The sequence below is a fragment of the Phalacrocorax carbo genome, chromosome 17, assembly GCF_963921805.1.
Source record: "Phalacrocorax carbo chromosome 17, bPhaCar2.1, whole genome shotgun sequence".
Lineage (NCBI taxonomy): Eukaryota > Metazoa > Chordata > Aves > Suliformes > Phalacrocoracidae > Phalacrocorax > Phalacrocorax carbo.
The window spans coordinates 2276039-2294709 of NC_087529.1; the positions used below are offsets into that span (position 1 = coordinate 2276039).

The 18671-nt window shown below is 61.5% G+C and overlaps 2 protein-coding genes across 4 annotated transcripts in view; both read right to left on the reverse strand.

Annotated features, from left to right (window-relative positions):
* On the reverse strand, positions 1-6597 carry CORO6 (coronin 6). Of its 3 annotated transcripts, XM_064467697.1 has the most exons (12): positions 6349-6597; positions 4060-4259; positions 3336-3458; positions 2764-2893; positions 2486-2667; positions 2237-2356; positions 1893-2012; positions 1392-1496; positions 1160-1305; positions 1023-1080; positions 709-933; positions 1-588 (listed from the first exon to the last, which is right to left on the reverse strand). In XM_064467697.1, exons 2-12 carry the CDS (start codon positions 4255-4257, stop codon positions 466-468), a joined length of 1530 nt encoding a protein of 509 aa, XP_064323767.1. In that variant the 5' UTR covers positions 4258-4259; positions 6349-6597; the 3' UTR covers positions 1-465. The 3 variants fall into 3 exon arrangements, with proteins under 3 accessions (XP_064323767.1, XP_064323769.1, XP_064323768.1); XM_064467699.1 differs by lacking the exon at positions 1893-2012; XM_064467698.1 differs by lacking the exon at positions 2237-2356 and having other exon boundaries at positions 6349-6595.
* A 1778-nt stretch (positions 6598-8375) lies between these two features.
* The window catches only part of SSH2 (slingshot protein phosphatase 2), a 104021-nt gene continuing 93725 nt past the window's right edge, over positions 8376-18671 (reverse strand). The window contains 2 exon segments of the mRNA XM_064467883.1: positions 8376-14717; positions 16011-16839. Of these exon segments, the coding sequence (XP_064323953.1) occupies positions 12729-14717; positions 16011-16839 (2818 nt within the window). The 3' untranslated portion in view covers positions 8376-12728.

Consider the following 18671-nt stretch of genomic DNA (forward strand, 5'->3'; position numbering starts at 1 on the left):
GGTGGCTGAGCCCTTTATTAAAGGGGGACCCAGGAGGAAAAAGCTGGTTGGGAGCACCTGCTGAGGGGGGTGATGGGGCAGGGGGAGGCGAGGAGGCACGGGGGAGCACCATACCCCAGTGCATCCTGGCCGGGGCGGCCGGAGCCCCCCTGTCCTGGGAGGGTGCTGGCACCCGGCTTGCAGGTCCCTGAGGAGGGAGGCTCAGCAGCCCCAGCCTGCGGGCACCGAAGCGGGACACCCACCCCCCGGGTGCTGCAGCAGGGTGCCAATGTGCAGGGCCACCCCAGGAGCAGGATGCCACTGATACCAGTGTTGGGGGGCGTCAGGGTCCGACCCCCCCCCCCCGCAGCCTTGGCTCCTGGGGAAAGAACACGGCTCTGGGCTCCTGCCCTCTGCGGGGACTCGGCTTTAATCCCCGGGGCGGCCGGGGCAGTCCTCGCCCTGCCCGTGGCCTTGGCCACCGCGCTAGTCCGTGCCGTTGGTGAACTGGCAGAGTTTGTTCTCCAGGTCGGAGATGCGCTTCTCCTGCGCTTGGACGGTCTCCTTCAGGGCACGGATCTCCTCCAGCACCTCTTCCAAGGCTGGCCGCTGCAGGGCGGGGGCAGGGAATGACACACAGGGTCACTGGGAAGCCCCCTCCAGCACCCCAAGGCCACCCCAGGGAGGGGGACAGTCCCGCCATGACACCCCCATTCCCAGGACACTCACAGAGAGGTCAGAGTCGCAGGACCTGCGGCGGGGGCCCGGGGGGGGCTTGTTGTCCAGGATGTTCTTCTTGACCACCTTCAGCTCCCGGTTCTTGACGGGGACGTAGCCGTCCCGCAGCGAGATGAGGATGGGCTCCGCGTCCTTCCCTGACAGCCACTCGTCCGCCTCCAGGGCTGGCTCAGGCCCCGGCGTGTCGGGGTACAGGTCATCCTGGAAGAGGTCTGACTGCAGGGGTGAGGGAGACAGCGGTGAGATGGGGGGGTGTCCATACCCCCCAGACCCTCCCATCTCCCCTGGGACCCCAGCGGGCTCACCTTGCGCGGCACCGTCATGACGATGGGCTCACACTTGCGCTCGTGCAGCTTGAAGAACCTACATGGGGCAGAGGGGGTTCAGGGTCCGGCTGCGCCCCCCGACCCCAAGCCGCCCCACCCACCCCCCCACCTCTCACCTGGCGATCTCACACTTGCTGACATCCAGCCCACGCTTGGGCATGAAGCCCATGCCCCGCTGCGGCTCCTTGCTGCTGTAGGTGTTCAGGTAGTGCACGTAGGGTGCCTCGTTCGTGATCTCGAAGTACCGGATGCTGCTGTCCCCCTGTGCGTGTGGGGACAGGTGTCAGCCGGCCCCGGCTCCCCCAGGGAAGGGGTGGCACGGAGGGGTTGCTCTCTGGGGGGCGTTACCTTCCCGCAGAGGTAGACAATGCTGGAGTCAGGGTCGTAGAAGGGCAGCAGGACCCCGTTGCTCGTGTCCATCTCCTGCAGGGCGATGGGCTCCTCGAAGTTTTTCTGCAGGGCCGGTGCAGGGGGGCGGGGGTGTGAACGGTGGCCCCGAAACCCCCATCCCAGTTAGTCACACGTGTTAGCCACGGCACACCGCGGGGATGGGGCTCGTCCCACCCTGGGGTACACAAACCCCCAGGCAGGCAGCTTGGCATGCCCCCCCGCCCCTCAGCACCCCCTGCCCCACACCTGCTTACCTGCACAACTGGGTGCACCCCAGCCTGGCTCCCCCCTCCCCCTGCTCCCAGCCCCCTCCCCACGCCCAGCACAGCACGGCACACTTGGGAACTTGGCATCTTTTTTGGGGGGGGGATGTAGTGGGTACTCCAAGCTGGGGCAGGGAGGGGCAGGGGGTCGGGGGGTGCCAAGTTCCCAGGGCAGCACTCCATGCGGCCTCATTACCGGGTCCCACAAGCCCAGCTCCCGCTGGCTCATTCTGGTAAAGCCCGTGGTAAAGATGTGTCCTTCCCGCGTGAAGATGGCCCGCACGGGCCTCAGCCCTTCGTGGGGGGCAAACCTCTCCTGGGGGGAGGGGGAGAGAGTCAGCACGGGGCAGGGGCGGGGGGGAAAATGGGGAGGGGGTCCGGATCTGTCCCCCAAAACAGCCGCTGAGTCCTGCTCCTGGGGGGTGCATGAGGCTCCCGGGGCGCACGTGCTGCCGGAAAGCATCCCTGGCACCCGGCGCATCCCTGGCTCCGCGGGGTCCCCGGGGCGGCGCTGGCCGGGCGGGAGCCGCCGTCTCGTACCAGGTCCCAGAGGCCCAGCTGCCGCTCGCTCATCTTGCTGAAGCCGGTGGTGAAGATCTTGCCATCGGCCATGAAGATGGCGCGGATGGGGCGGGCGCCGTCGTGCGGTTTGGCTTTCTCCTGCGCCGGCCGTTAGCGGGTTAAAACCAAAGACGGAGATGCGCGGGTGCGGGCGGTTAGTAGGGTCAGGCAGACACGGCGGGGAGACCCCGCGGCGGGATGGTGGGGGGACACGGCGGGGGCACTCACCGCCACGACCTGCTGCTTGCGGGGGTCGATGACGCGGACCTTCTTGTCCTTGCAGGTGGTGACGAGGAGGCTGCCGTTGCGGTTCCAGCCCACGTTGTAGATGAGGTCGGTGTGCATGTCCTCCAGCACCAGCAGCATCTCCCCTGTGCCCACGTTCCAGAGGATCACCAGGTTGTCACAGCCTGCGGAGGATCGACGGGGTCAACATCAACGGGGTGGACACCATCACCCCACGGATCCCACCCGACCCCGGGGAGGGTGAGCCTGGGCCCCCTTACCTGCGCTGAGCAGGACGTTGCGGGCAGTGGGGTGCCACGAGATGATGCCCACCCGCTTGGAGTGTCCCTCCAACGTCACCACCGGCTCCGTGATGTTGCGCACGGGGACGTAGTCGGGGATCTGCCACACCTGGGGGGGGGCGTGAGAGCGGGGTGTGGGGTGGCGGGGATCACCCCACGGGTAAACACTAAGCGGCTGAGGGCCTTGGAGCCAATTAACCGCATCGTTAATCCCAGCTCAGGCTGCAGGGAGGGTGGTGAGGGGATGGCAGCAATGCCTGCATCCTGGGGGGCATCCCCAGTACTCAGGGTACTGGTGGGCACAGGGAGGGGGGCACGGCTGGGCCCCCAGCCCCCCCCCCCAGCTATTCCTGGGTGCTGAGTCGCTGGGGCGGGTATATTTAGCACAAACTGCTGCATCATGGGGAGAGCAGCCGCCGCCAGCGCGAACGCATGGCACTGGGGCTAAAAATAGGCCAGTGACACTTCGCAGGCAGCAAAGGCGGGGGGATGCTCTGCGCCGCTCCCCCAGCGCCCGCCGCACCCCTCCCGCCCGGGGTCCGGCCCCTCACCATGACGGTGGTGTCCTCGGAGGCGCTGGCGATGACGTTGTCATTGTGGGGACACCAGTCGATATCCAGCACGGGAGCCGTGTGCCCTGTCACCAGTGGGTGGTTCTTGTCCACCCGTCCCGTCTGCAATACCGAGGTGCCAGGATGAGTCCCCAGAGGCCGGGGGGGCCCTGCCACGAGTCCCCCCAAGTCACCACGTGTGACTGTGGCACAAGTGGGGGCATGCAGGGGGCCCCGGCAGTGGCCAGAGCTTTGCACCCACCTCGAAGGGGGAAACTGAGGCACACAGTGGGAATGGGGCTCACTTAGCACGAGGCCCCATAGGGACGTGGAGGGGAACGATGTGCCCAAGGAGAGGTGGTTTTTTGTCCCCTCTGATGGCAAGGACGGGTTGGGGACCCCCTCCTAGCCCCTCTGCTGGGGTGGGCAGGGCAGACTCCCACCCCACTGGGCATCCCTGGGCATCACATGCCCCTGGGGAATTTGGCCTGGGGAGAACACAGCCAGGGGTTTCCCGTATCACCCCCCGGGCTGTCACCCTTCACAGGTGCCGATGGCCACCCCAGACTACCTCTGCCCTGAGCCCCCACGTGAGGATGGGGATGTCAGGGCAAAGCTGGGGGTCTCTGAGGCCACAGCAGTCCCCCAAAAGCAGAGCCCACCAGCATGTCCCCCTCCCCAACATATCCCAGGGGGACCAGACCCCCGCAGCCTCCCCGCTCACCTTGGCAAGGGGCAGGACCATGAAGGCCCCCCCGCCGCCAGACTCCACGATGATGGCCACAAACTTGGGGTTGACAGCACAGAAGGAGCTGTCCCACGTCACCTTGGAGACGCGGATGTCCTCGTACATCTGGTCGGCCTTCACCGGCTGCCCAAAGACGTGCCGGAACTTGCTCTGGCGCACCACGCGGCGGCTCATGGCTGGGGGGCGCAGGGTCAGGCCATGACCCCCCCGCGGCACAGCATGGAGGGGTTTCGGCCCCCTCAGGCCTTGCGCTCCGAGAGATCCCCCCTACCCTGGGCACTGGGGAAAGCCTGGGGACATGGAGATGGTGGGGGATGAGGGTGCAGGATGGTGCCTGGTGTGGCCCTGACCCCATTTTGGGGACTGGGGGCAGCCCTGGTGCAGGGGGCTGTGGGTGCTGCAAGTGCTGGGGACGGACATCCCGCGGCTGGAGCCGCTTGACGGCTGGGCAGGGACATGGCCGTGCCATGATGTGCAGCTGTGCCATGCCCCATGACTGTGCCATGCCCCACGGCTCCGCCATGCCCCACGGCTGGCACTGGGGCTGGCACATCAGCAGTAGAGAAGCGGGGCTGAGGGGAGTTTGGTGTGGCCAAGGAGATGCCATGTACTAGGTCACAGCTTGTCCCCTCGTGTCCCACCCTCCATTAGTGGCCCAAGGTTGCCTGGCTCAACCCAGCACCCAGGAGGGAGACTGTGCCCCCAGCTCTGTGCACCCCACGCCTCCCGCCATGGGCCCCTGCCCTGGGGCTCCGCGTGTGCCACCCACTCTGCACCCCCAACCCACGCGCCTGGCACTGACCCTGGGCAAGGGCTGGACCCGGCACATCCATGCGGTCCCATGGGCACGCCGGGGTGCGGAGCAGCCCCCGTGCTCAGCACAGCCCCAGTGGGGTCTCCAAGCCCTTGGCCACAGCTGGGCATGTTGCCTGTAACCACCCATCTCTGTCCTGAGCCTGCTCTGCTCCTGGGACCTGCGTGGGGGCGCTGAGCCCCTCAGGACCTCAAAACCGCGGGTGCTGGGGGTCTGCAGCACCCACGAGCCACTGGCTGCCTTGGGGACTCCCCTGGGCTCCTTTGCGGCCTCAGCCATTGCCAGGGGCCGTATCCAGCTGGGGAGCTGGGCACCGCTGCCCCCAGCCTGCGGGGCAAAAGCGGGCAGAGGTAGGAGCAGAGCTGCTCCTCCGCGTCCCAGCCGGTGGCTTTTGGGCAGGGCACGTGCAGCGCCAAGCCAAGCCACATGTGCCCGGTCCCTGGGCGTCCCCAGGGGTCCCCATGGCCCTTCAGCGCTGCCCTTGCCCTGGCAGAGCGGGTGCGGGTCAGAGCCAGGCGCTGGGGGGGCTGGGAGCTCTGCTACCAAGGAGGGGCTGGCATCGCCCCCGTGGCCCCGGGCATGGTTCCCCAGCCCTGAGGGGGAGCGGGTGGGCTCCGCGGGGATGCCCTCCGGTGTTCTGCTGGTGGGAGCAGAGCTTGGGGTGTGGGCACGCAGGGGAGGGGGTGAAGGCCTGGCTGGCTGGGCAGGGTGCAGGCAGGGTGCAGGCAGGGCACAGGCAGGGCGTGGGGTGCAGGAAAGGTGCAAGTGAGGCGCAGATATGGTGCAGGCAGAGTTGAGCAGGGCGCAGGCGGCGTGTAAGGTGCAGGCTGGGTTGGGCAGGGTGCAGGTGGGGTGCAAGCAGAGTTGGGCAGGGTGCAGGCAGGGCTGAATGGGGTGCAGGCAGAGTTCTGGCAGGGTGCTATCAGGGCGCAGGCAGGGCTGAATGGGGTGCAGGCGGGGTGCAAGCAGGATGCTAGTGGTCTGCAGGCAGGGTGCTAGCGGGCTGCAGGCGTGACAGCCAGACGGGGTGCAGGGAGGGTGTTAGCGGGGTGTGAGTGGGGCGCAGGCACGGCGCAGGCGGGGTCGGATGGGGTGCTTGCAGGGAGCAGGCGGGGTGCGGGCGGGGTGCGGGCAGGGTGCTAGCGGCGCGCAGGTGGGGTCAGGCGGGGTGCAGGCGGGGTGCAGGCGGGGGGCAAGGCACGGTGCAGGCAGGACAGCCCCGCTCCCCGCTCCCTCTCCCCGGCCGTGCCATTACGTTGCCACAATTGAATCCGCAGCGGCTGCTCGGGAACGACCAGAGGTCACTTTCCAAATATAGCCATCTCCTGCCGGGCGGCGGGCGGGCGAGGGGCCGGGGGGCCCGGGGGGCCGCAGCCCAGCGCCCCGCCGCCCTCCCTCCCCGCTGCCGGTACCCGCCGCCGGCCCCGGCCCGCCCCGGCCCCGCGTCCCACCTGCGCTCCGCGGCTCCTGCGGGCGCGCCCGGCGCTGCGCCCCGCTCGGCTCCGCCCGGCTGGGCTCGGCTCGCCTGGGCTGGGCTCGCCTGGGCTCGGCTCGGCCCCGCTCGGCTCGGCTCGGCTCGCCGGGGCCCGGCCCCGCTCGGCTCCCGCCCGGCGCGCCTGGGCTCGGCTCCGCGCAGCGCCGCTGCCGCAGAGAACAGCTGAGCCGAGCCGGGCGCCGGGGCCGGCACAGCCCCCCCCGCGGCGGGCACCGGGAGAGGAGCGGGGGGGGGCCCCGGCCCCGCCTGCCCCCGCACCCTGCCCGGCCCCCGGCCTGCCCCCCGCACCCCCCCGCAGGGATGGGGGCAGCCCTGGCACAGCCGGCCCTCGCTCCCCTCGCCAAAAGCGGGGGGCCCAAGGGTGCCCGCAGCCGCCCCCCCACCCCCCATCCCGGGCACGGTGCATGGGAACCCCTTTGCCCAGCGCCGCGGGAGGCTGGGGGGCAGGAGAAGCCCCTCTGCTCCCTCCTGCCAGGCAGCGTCTTCCCAAAGTACTGGGGGGACCAAGGGGGGGGTCAGCCCTCGACACCCCACTGCTGCCACCCCCCCATCTCCAGGTCACCTCTGCCTGGGGCTCAAGCAGGACCCACGGCTGCCGGGCATCCCGCAGGGCTGCCACCCTGCGATGGGTCCCCCCCACCCTGGGGCCAGTGCAGCCCCACAGAGACCCTGGGCTGAGCCCGGGGGCTCCCAGCACCCCGAGGGCTCGCTGCCTGCCCCCAGGAGCGAGGGGGCTGCAACCCCATGGGGGTGAGCCCACGCCAGCCCCAGCCCTGCATAGTGGGGTGGTTACAGGCACATTCAGAAGCCAGATTTGGGATTTAGCAAGGCCCAGCCCCGCAGGGATGCCCTGGCCCAAGGGGATTAAGGGATTGTAGGGCTCGGGGACCCATGGGAGGGGAGCCGTGGTTCCTGGAAAGGCAGCAAAGCCCTGGACCCTACAAGGGCACCGAGCAGAGCAGGGCGAGCATTGGCTGAGCCGGGCAGGAGGGGGCAGCTGGCAAAACGGCAGGGAAAAGGTGACATCCTTGCTTGTCTGGCCAAAGAGGTGGCAGGGAGGGAGGGGGCTGCGGAGGCACCCCCCGCCTGCCCAGTCCCACCACGGCCCTGGTTCGCTCTGCCCTTAGAGCCTGGGGATGGAGCGAGCCCCACGTCCTCTGTCCCCAGCTCCAAGCCACATCCCCAGCTGGGGGAGAAAAGGCCCCAGGAAGCCTTTCCCCAGCTGGTGCTGGGGGGAGCGAGGAGGGATGGGGCACCCCAGGGACGCTGCCAGCCCCACCATGCCCCACAGCAATGCCCCTGCACCCCTGGTCCCACGCCCCGGTGCTCGCTCAGCCCTAGCCCAGCGGGAAGCTTCATGCAGGGATGGTGAGGCTGAGCTCCGGGGGATTTGGCTCTCTCCGTCCACCCCTGCTCACAGCCCCACTGCTTCCCATGGCCAGGCAGGCCAGAGGGAGCCCCCAGAGACCTTTGCACCTTTGCCATGACAGGGGACACGATGGAGCAAACCCAGCTCACTGAGATGGGTGGTTCCCCAGCGCAGAAACCCACTCGTGCTGCAGTTATTCAGTGCTTGGACTTGGCTCAGCTCCCGCATGGGCCGTGGTGGGTCTGGTCTAGGGTCCAGCTAAAACCTTGCATCCTTGGAGCTTAAACCCCAGGACCCTCCCCACAGCTCCTCTGCCCGCAGCAGTGCAGCGAGGGCACCCGCAGCATCCCGACAGTTTTACGTACGCAACCCCCAGCATCTTCTCTGCAGCCGCAGCGGGAGCTGGGAGAGCATCTGCACGAGTGCACGGCCCCTTGGCCCCTGCACGGGAGGTCGCCTGGGACGGGAGGGGTCCATCTATGCTTCTGGCACGGGACACGAGTGAACAACCTCATACCGGCTCCCCAGACACTGCTGCTGCCCCGTGCTCCAACAGCAGCGCGGATCGCTCATCGCCCCCAGCCCCATCCCAAACAGGAGGCGGCAAGCCCGTGTCATCTTCAAAATAAAACTTTATTCATTCGGTAACAAGAACATTGAATCTGCACATCAGTGCACAAAGTTCACATTTAAAAACAGCTGAGCACATCGGTCATAAAATCTTTAAGGGAAAAGGGGACGATCCCAGCCACCAAGGAAGATCCAGGAGGGGTGGACAGAAGCGCTCCCCCTCCCCGGTTTGCAACTCCACCGCCAGCCGTCCCCGAGGACTCACGCTCCAGCACGGACTGCCCGGCCCCCGGGTGATCCCTACAAACCAGTGCACGGACGTTACATCTCCGTACAGGAAAATAAAAGGCACTGGCACCTGCTTTTGTGCCAACAGAGATATCTGCAGCGCGGGCGGGCTGTTAGCACCTCTGGTGACTGAGAGCCCTCTGCCCAGCCCAGACCCCTCCTGCGCCAGGCCAGCGCCCGCCTCTGCCCCATGCCAGCAAGGGCTCGGGGGTCCCTCGCTTAGGGAGAAGCGTGGGGGGGAAGGTTGCATGGAGCTAGGACCAGATTAAGGCAGGACGCACCACAACAGGAGCAGGGGACCTGCGGCAGGTATGGCTTCCTCCTGGTGCTGGGCTGGCAGAGCTGCTGGGCTGGCAGAGCTGCCGGGCTCCCCGAGCCCCCAGGCAGGTGCAGTGCCCCGGTGCCCACGCCGATTCCCGGCACCTCGCTCCTCCCCGGAGGTTCCCGGAGCAGCCGGAGCCGGGGTGGGATGCCTTCCATCACGCCTTTGCTGGCAGAGGGACACAGAGCTAATCCCTGCCCTGTTTCACATCCAAGTGAGCCAGAAGCGGCATCACCTCCTGACCCTCCTGCCACCCGCTGGGACCGTGCCCCCAGGAAAGGGCTGGAAGGGGAGAGATTTGTACATGTCACAACTTCTCAAGCAGACCGGACACACGCACACACACGCACACACACCATCGAGTGCAACAGAACGCAGTGTAAAAACCAGTTTCACGCACACGCTATCCGTTTGTGCAAGGCTCACACGTTACAGTACAGCCGGAGACCGGGCGGGCGAGGGGGGAGGCGATGGCTGAGATATTGTACAGGAGTCAATGTAAACAATAAAGCGTCCTCCGAGAGGGCTTCGCAAGAGACTGAAAGAACAGTTGCTTTGTACAAAAATGCCCTTAAAACACCCCATTTCTCCTAAAACCCCTCTATCGGCAAGGCTTGTCAGCCGCCGAGCGCTCTGGAGGTGCTGCTCCCCGCCGTGCTCAGCGGGTCACAAGAAGCTCTCGTGGGGAGGCCACAGGGCCCAGGAGCGAGCCACCAGCCTGGGGAAGGGACAACCATCCCCAGGCAGAGACCTCTGATGCCAGGGGCTTGGTGGCTTCATTGCCCAGGCACCGGCCAAGGAGGACCCAGGGCCCCCGCAGAGCTGCACATGACATGTCCTCCAGCCTGTTCCCCTCTCTGCCATCCAGGTCAGAGCCTCCAGACCTCCAAGGCCTTCATAACTCTGCCAGAGCAGCACCTTCCCCGACTCCCTCCGCCTGACCACAGGCTTCCCAGAGAAAAACCACAGTTGTGCTGGGCCAGAGCCGAGAAAGGGACAGCAAAGCACCTCCCTGCGAGGCCCTTTGCCCCCTCGCTGCTCTCCCCAGCTGAAGCCCCCGGACAGCAGCAGAGTATTGGAAGGAAGCAGCATTTCTGGTCTGCATGGAAGAGCCTTCCTATAGGCAATTTCTCCTGAGATCAAGCTGGGCAAAGAAACCCAGTCTCCTCCCTCCTCCTCCCTTCTCAAGGGAACAAATTATTCACAGGGCTTTCCCCTCCCAGGCAGATCCTTGTCACCGGGACACGTTTCCAGCCAAGCACACTCCCTCCAATGCGGGGCAGGCGTGGTGGCACCCTGTCCCTGCCGCCCACGGAGGGGCAGGCGGACATGCTCCTGGGGTCAGGAACGGTGGGGGAGGCAAGGACTGAAACTGTCCTTCGCAAGATGATATGAGCCACTTGGCCTTTCCACGCTGCCCAGCTCCGCAGCCAGCTGGAGCTGGCTAGGAGAAGCCAAATGTCTTTCAGCGTCCCAAAGTAGTACCCAGCTTCCTGGTCCAGGGACTTGGGTGACTTCTAGCGACTGAAATGGCCTGGGATGACGTGCTATTTGACCCAAGACAGGGCCCTGCTGGGCTACTTCGGGCTGCGCTGCAGGCCGCAGCTAGCATGAGTGACAACCCCCCCAGCAGAGCTCAAGCTCCTTGGGAGGGGAGGGACGAGACGCTCGCGGCCCCATGCCCAGGCTGAGGGCACACAGGCTCTGCAAGGCAGTGCCGGAGCACCCCTGGGAGCTACGGGAGGGCAGCGAGGTGGGATTACCTTGCAAATGGCTAGGCTATCTTCTGCTGCTGGCAAGCGGGGGGGTTACGGACACCCCTTCCCCTAGGGCAGACACATGCTGCTTCCTAATACTCCACAGCGCTCCGGTGCCATGCGCTCCTCTCCGGATGAGGTTGTCCCATTGGAGCCTGCAAGGCTCTGCAGCATCAGCGCTGCTTTCTAGGCACGGCCTTGCCTGCTGCTCCTCCCACACCGCATCCTCTCCGAGCTGGGCTTTCAGCAGCTGGAGCCATTCTGCATCTTCTCTGGGCTTCGCTCCTCCCCAGCGGGCAGGTCTGGGCCAGAGCCAAGCTCCAGCTCAGACGCGCTCTTCTGCCACGGACCTGCCACAGGACTGCAGACAGGACCCAGAGCTCTCCTGCAACCGCCAAGTGCCTTTCTCTCTGCTCCTCCAGCAATTCGCTGATATGCACGATTGGAAGTGAGGAGCTTTGATTTAGCCAAACTGCTCAGGAACTGTAAAATTAATTTGCTGAAATTTGGAGCAGACCCTTCAAACGCAGGTTCTCCGGAGAAGCGAGAACCTGCAGAATGGCTCGGAGCAGCCGATGGCTTTCCACGTCCGACTGGCACTTCTGAAACCCAGCGTCAAGCGGGAGGGAGGCGGGCAGACACGCGGTGCCCCCTCCCACGGTGGCGTAACGGGGGTTCACGCAGGACTGGAGAAGGGATACGTTTGGCAAAGGCTGGCATCGAGGCTCACTTTCGGAAAGGGAAGACAGCTTACAATGTCAAATCCACCCCCATTTCTGTGCAGATTACAGCGAACAGCACTGAGTTTGAATAAGGTGGTTTTGTTTTCCAGTTTACAGAATGCAGTCTTGCCCTTTTAAAAAAAAAAGAAAACAAAAAAACCCTCATAGAAACAGAAAAAAAAATTCTATATAAATACCATATATACAATTTAGGCAACAAAAAAACCCAACAACTTCCAGAAAAGATCTTCCCTCTGGGTCGAGCGTTAGGAGTGACAGCAGAGAGGACAAAGCTTTGCATTCAGGAGGGGCAGTAACACGCCATGTAACAATTATAACAGCCCCTAGGTTTGGGAGCGACCAGAGGTGCCTGTGAGCGTGGCAGAGGGGAGAGGGAAGCTCAGGCGGCACAAGACAAGGACAGTTTTTGGGCGGAGGGGAGGCAGCAGGAGGGCAGAGGACAGATGATATGGCCATGAACTCGGAAGGCCCACAGCAGTATTCAAGTAATGGGAGGGTTAAAACCCCAATGAGGCGTTTGTTTTAAAAGAACACTCTAGCTTCGGGGGCTCTCCTCCTCTCACCCGCTGGTCCGGGGCAGCCGAGGAGAGGTGCTCGCGGAGCAGCTCTGCTCCACCTCACCACAAAGCGGGGGGCTCGGCGCGACCCACCCCAGGAGGGGGGCGCTGACCTCAGTGCCAGGCTGCCCGGGGTCTTCAGAGCCCATCTGTCGGGAGGATTTACCCCCGTGCGCTCCCTCTGGGGGATGCGCCAGCCGAACCGAGGCCAGGGGGTCTGTCCTGAAGCAGCTTTGCGAGTGATCTGCCAGCATCGTGGAGTTCCAGTTTGCAGAAATAAAAGAAAGGCCAAACAGAGGGACCTTGGCACAGCCTTCACATTTATGGGGGCTCTCACCCCAACAACTGCCCAGCACCATTTCACCCCAGCATGGGAAAAATTCAAGTTAGGAACTAGGACCTGGTTCTAAGCAAAACTCCACCTTGCCGAAGCAAGCCAATATCAGTTTTCTCTCGATAAAGGTGTTCTTTTAAAACAAACTAAGAGAAAAAAAAAAAAAGGAACATTTGAGGTTATCAGAGTTAAAAAACTTAAAAAAAAACCCAAACAGTCCTGCAGTCAGAGTCACACACAGAAGAACCAACCCACACCTACATGCGCCAGGAACAGTAAAATGACAATATATATAAAATTAACCAATAAAGTGCATGTTCCTTATATTACACCTGCCCCTTGCGTGAACGCAACACCACGGGTTCTCAGTAAGAAATCACAGCCGAGGGCTCAGGATCACATAGTATTGTAGAGGGGATTGGTTGTCCGCTTTTTATCATTGGTCTTTCTGAGCCTCCTCAGAGGGTGAGTTCTCCCGTGCTGCTGCCGGGGTGCGACAGCCAGACCTTGAGCTGGAGGCAAGGAGTCCAGGAGCTGCACCTGGAGCAGCGGAGGACCCTCCTCGGAGCTAGTCCATGTCGGATCCACGCTGGAAAACAAACTCTGCTGGCTGGAGCCGCACTCTTTGGCGTACTGAGCTAGCGGCCTCTCCACCGGCTTGCTCTGGGCAATGCACTCGGCTGTTCTGAGCTGTTCCACAAAATGCTTAGCGGGCTCTGGGGAGGAAAGGCGATGCTTTCCGCACACGCTTTCCGAGCCCCTCTCCAACCTCCTCCCGTGAAAACCTCGACCGAGGGCAACGCAGGTGAGAAGCACCGGGTTGGTATCGGAAGAGGCCAACTCCCTCTCGGATAAGTCGTCCTTGGAGAGGTCCAGGCAGTCCAGTTTGGCCAAGGATGCCGAGCGTTTCATGTGGGAGGGTGTGGTGAGCCCCGCGTGCCGGATCCGAGCCTCTATTTCCTTCGCTCGCTGCTTGACCAGCCCAGGGCTGTTGCTGCACTCCTCCACGCTGTGGCTGCTGGAGCTATGGGGCAGGCTGTAGCACAGGAAAGAGATGTCCAGAAGGTCCATGTTTTCAGCATGTTGGCTGGTGAAGTCCTCACCGCTCAGCTGCCTCAAGGTGCCGGCACCCCCCCTGCAGAGAGGCTCGGGGCTGTCCCTGAACGGGAGAGTCGTGTCTCCCTCAACGCCACACGGCGTAACCAGCTCATCGTCTGTACCCGTGCTCTGCTCAGTGACGCCTTTCAGGTGAATTACATAAGGGTAAGAAGAGCGCTCGAGGTTGGCCGAAGGTGTGGAGGTCACCTGGGCAGAGGGGCAAGCAGCACCGAGGTGAACAGATAACCCCCCACCCTCCTCGCTGGGGCTGCCCACAGCGAAGATGGTCTGCTTGTGTACCGCGTGCTCCGGCAGCGAGAGATTTACCGGCGTCAGAGCTCTGGGACAGGTCAGTGCCTTCTCTGAGCACAACGAAGGGTTCAAGTTTTCATCTAAAGACGGGATGGCTGCGGCCAGCCCGCCCTGCTCACAGCTTGCGTCAGGGCGCTCTGCAGTCTGGACTGCAGGAGTGTATTCGATGATTTCAATTCTCTTTGGGAGGAGGGAGGGCAGGGATGGCTCCTCCGTCCCACCAAACGAGACCACTGTCCTGCACTCTTGTGCCGTTCCCTCCTGCCCTGAGCCGGGCTCTGCAGGCAGGGACTCCTGTGCAGAGGCGGCGAGAGCCGCAGGCAGGTGTCTGCCTGCAGGCAGCTCTGCCCCAGGAGGCAGCAGCAGCTCCTCAGCGCCTGGACCCCGTGCCTTGTCATCCTCCAGAGCCAGCTCCAGGGGCGGCTCCTCACTCTTTCCCCGGGGCAGGAGCTCGGCAGCAGGAGAGTCGTTCCTGGAGTTCTTGCGGGTCGGTAAGATGCAGACTGGGGTCACGTGCTGGTGCTCTTGCTCCTGTCTCAAGCGCTCCTCGAACTCCAGGGTGGCTCGCCGGACAGAGCCGGGGCACCACTTGGGCTCAGGGTTGATGGAGCCGCGAGGCTCTTGCTGCTCCCCCCCAGGGCTGCTTTCCTCCAGGTCCGATTTACCAGAATACGGTTGCAGGGATGGGGTAGCTTCTTGCTCAGCTTGCAGAGGGTCCTTCTCCTTTTCCTGGTGTCCAGCACAGGCTCCTTCGCTCTGATCCACCCTTTCCGATGCCCAGATTGCCTCCACTGGTAGGTCATGCACCGTGTTCCTCTTTGGTGTCTGGGTGAGGTTGGCTGAACCCTCCTTCTGCGGGGCAGGTCCTGCTCCCTGATTGATTGACTCGATCTCTGTGATAATTTCTTTCACAGAAATGGCATTTTCCGAGTGGGATCTGGTGAGATGGCCTGTGCTAGGCAGCTCGGGGACCTCCTGCAACACAGAAACAGGAGAATTACAAAGTGGATCAGCTGTGCCGACACAGAGCAAACGACAGCAGCTTAAAGGAAATGGAGGTGCGTTCCCAAAGGAATGAGCCACACACGTGCTAGCGTGTGGGGATAGATTACAGGTGCTGTGATCACTAACAGAGAAGTGTTATTGTCTCCGGGACTGCATTTAACATATTCCAGGCTGGATTTTCACATAGACTGAGATTTAAGAACTTTTATTTAATTGCAATAAATTCCAAGGGAAATTTAGGATTTTTTTTTTTTTTAAAAGAAAAGTCCAGTTAAAAAAAAAATCCTAACACTGCTAGAAGTGCAGTTTTGAACCGAAGACATGAAAGATTCTGCTCACGTATGGGAGCAAGCAGAAGTACAGCATAAAGAATGACCGAGCACTGAAATGCTCTGGTTTCCCGGAGGAAAATGGCCAGAGAGGCTCCCCCATCCACACAGATGCTCCTTCTGCCAAATCACTGGCGAGAGCGTTGGCCTATTATATTTGGAAGAGCCTTATTGCCTCACATGGAGATGGAAAAGATTCAAGCAATGCAGAGTGGAATTTAAATAAGAGAGGCTCCCAGGAAATGATGGCCCCAGACATCATCAATCCCTGCGAGAGCCCTGGAGGGCAGAAAGCAGTTGCAGGAGAAAGGTACCTTAAGTCAGAGGTTACTAAATTTTGTCAGGAACATCTCTCTACCCAGGAGAGAAGTGAGCCGTGACATGCCTGATCCCATCACCCCAGGCCTGGACAGGGGCTCGTTCTCTCCCTGCAGCAGCGGAAGCTCTACATCTGCCTCGCTTTACTATCCCAGTGCTGGTGCTTCCCAAGCAGGGAAAGGTGCCAGCTTTGTCCCGTTCTTTGGTGGACTTCTCAAATCAGATAAATACCCACGCAGGTTCGGGGTGCTGGCTGGCCTCGGCCGTTCAGGGTTCAGCTGCTTTAGTGGGTCAAGTCCCACCTATCTGCTCTCCTGATGCAAAACTCAAAAATAAGTTTCTCATGAGAACAGCGCAGCAGGTCAAGTCAAGGTCGACTCAGCCAGTGCCCCACCACTGCCAACAAACAGATGTTTAAGGACAAAGTGCAGAAAAGGGCAAGTATCTAAAAGTGAAGAGAAAGGGAAGCATCTATCAATCCCTCCCCAAACAGCTACCCTGTTCAGTGAAAGACAGGCCTGGAAAATCCCCCATGCACAGCAACCTCCCAGCAAGAAGACTACCAGCAGATAGGTTTGAGCAGCAGCTCCTAAAAAAAAGAGCAAGTTATTTTAACCTTTTGTTGCTCTTCGTCTGTGGAAGAGTCATCCGATGCCTGAGGCGAGTTTCCAGAGCTGTTCCTTCGAGCATCTGCACCCCCGTCTGCAGCAGGCGGCACTTCCAGCACAGGTACCCTGGAGACCCCGTTCCTTCCACTCCCTTGCTCCTCCGTCCTGGAATGGGAGCAGGTGCGTGACCGGCTCTCCTGGGAAAGCTCCACGAATTTCTCCAAAGCGCTGAAGAAATCAATCCTGTCTGTACTGAAGTCTCTCACTTCTGGCTGGGGATTCTGGTTTTGGTTCGGAGATTGGGGAAAGTCTTTTAAGCACGAAGTGAATTCTTCCATGGGAACCAAGTGCACGTTCATATCAGGCTTAAGGGCATCTTTTTCCAGATCATCCACTGTCAAATCAGGAAACTCTGTTATTTCCAAGGGGTGCTGGAGTTGCATTAAGGCCTCAGAAGCATGGCAGTTATCGGGGGGGACCGAGTCTACGCAACACCCTGCCGTACAGCCATTGATATTGTTCAGGTTCAGCTTGTCCTCCATCTGCTCAGTGTGGTAGTCTCGACACGTAAACTCTAGGTGGATCCTCCTCTCCTTCACACGCATCTCCTCGATCACATTTGCATCCTCTGGGAGCTGCTGCTCCCTGCCTAGCTCAGCTGAGTAGATGGGAGACATCGGCTGCTGGTTGTCATTGGTCTTGGCCTCTGAGATCTGGTCAGCTGAGGTGGTGATCTCCTTCTTGTTCAACTCCAGCCCAGACTTGCAGATGGGCTCGTGATGGTCCGAGAGGTCGCTGTCCGAGTGCGAGCGCCACAGCTTATTATGCCGCTGTTTGCTGTGGGGAAGGAAAGCAAACGAAAACATTGAGTAGTGTTTCCACACACCAGGGCCAGGCCCACCTTGCTGTAAGAGGACGCAACCTACATGAAAACCCGTGCCAAACACTGGAGTCATCGACCACAACTGCAGCTTCCCCTGAACCGTTCAGGGCCAAACCTGCTGCTGGAGAAGTTGATCCAGTAACAAACCACTCTCCAGCAGCTAAATCCCACTGCACTGCTGTGCTCCACACACACGTGCTCCCCAGCAATATTTTATCTGTCTATTCAACAAATGCAATGTTTAACTGACTACAGAATCTGGTCCTTTCTGAGCCTGCAAGTACTCTTGCATTTGCTTGCGGGTGAGCAATGGCCAGAAGAGTCAGGGTCCCCAGTCCTGGACGTGAGCAGACTGTTGACACTGAATGAAACCCCCTTGCTCTTGTGGCTCCTTCTTTGAAGAGTTTCAGTGATCAACAACTGAGCTCTGGCACCAAGAGGGTGGGCTGGGAGGATGTGGGTGTGCGTAAAACACAGAAGACATCCTCAACAGTCAACAAGCAGCCCAAAACACCACCTGCCTTTCACAGGAAGGAAGCTCAAGAGTTCTCCAGCTCTTGGAAAGCCCCTTTAGGAAGGTCTGAGCAGTCACAAGGCCAAGCAACTGCCAGCGGCAGGGCACCACCTTCCTTATCTCCGCCTGCCAAAAAACCCAGCCCCAGGGCTTACAGAGAGCAAAGGAGGCAACTTCTCACAGTGAAACCACAGCCGTTAGCCATGTCTAGCGGCCGCTAGCAAGGGCTTTGCTCAGCGACCACGGCCACAGGGCTGTGCTTCCACGGTTTGCCCCTAGGAGGAGAGCAGATACCACAGAAAGGTCCTTGGATCTGCAGGAGACCTTGCAAAACCCCTCCAGTCCCCTGCTAGTGTGAGCAGGCGCTCCCAGACACATCCACTGGCTGCAGTAAGGTAATTAACACATGCTATTGAACTAACTACAACGCACCCGTTTAGTTTTAGGTGCCCAAAAGCTATGGAAAATAATCTATCATGGACTTAGCTTTCTAACCCCATAATCAGTTACGACTTTCATGTATGACACAGGGCAGAACCAGGTCTTTTCAGAGGGGAGGAGAGTCAAGGCTAAAGGCCAAAGGCATTGCTCTGGCGTGCACGTGCTCTGTCTCTAATGGGTTTTGGAGCAAAATTTGACACTGGCAGCAGATCCAGGCTTGTCCGTGAGGCAGGTTGTTGCTGCGGCTCTGTATGGGATGCCAAATATTTCCCGTGCCTCTGCTCATGTAACCTGGGGAGAAGTCGCTGCTGCTTTCTGAGGGCACTCCTCACCCTGGTGCTTTGGTGCTCAAATCCAGCCCTCTGCTACACACCTGGTTTTGAAAGTCAAAATCACCCTTGCGCATGGAACCAAACTTGCCTAGCACAGCCTTGATCTGAGAACCAGAACAGTTGTCAACAACCGCTGGGAGAGAGAGGTGTGTTTATTAACTTTTAATCTCACACCTCCTCTGGTTTTACAACCTGCAAGGGGTGCTAAGAGCAGGGTCAAAGAACAGGAGCCCCAGTCCCTTCCTAGAGCTCACAGCCACCTCTTGCCCATCCTGGGCAGTGTTCCCGGTGCCGGGGCGGATAGCCCACGGCCGCCCAGGCGTTCGGTGTGCCAGGCACGGCACGAGCTCCGGGGGCAGCACCAGGGCTGGCCAGCTTGTGCCCACACCAGCCTTGGACCAGGAGCCCCCCACACCTCCCCCCACGCTGCAGCCAGCTCACCAGGCTCCGGTATAAAACTATTGCTGTTGATTCATAAGTTGCACAAGGCACAGGGGAT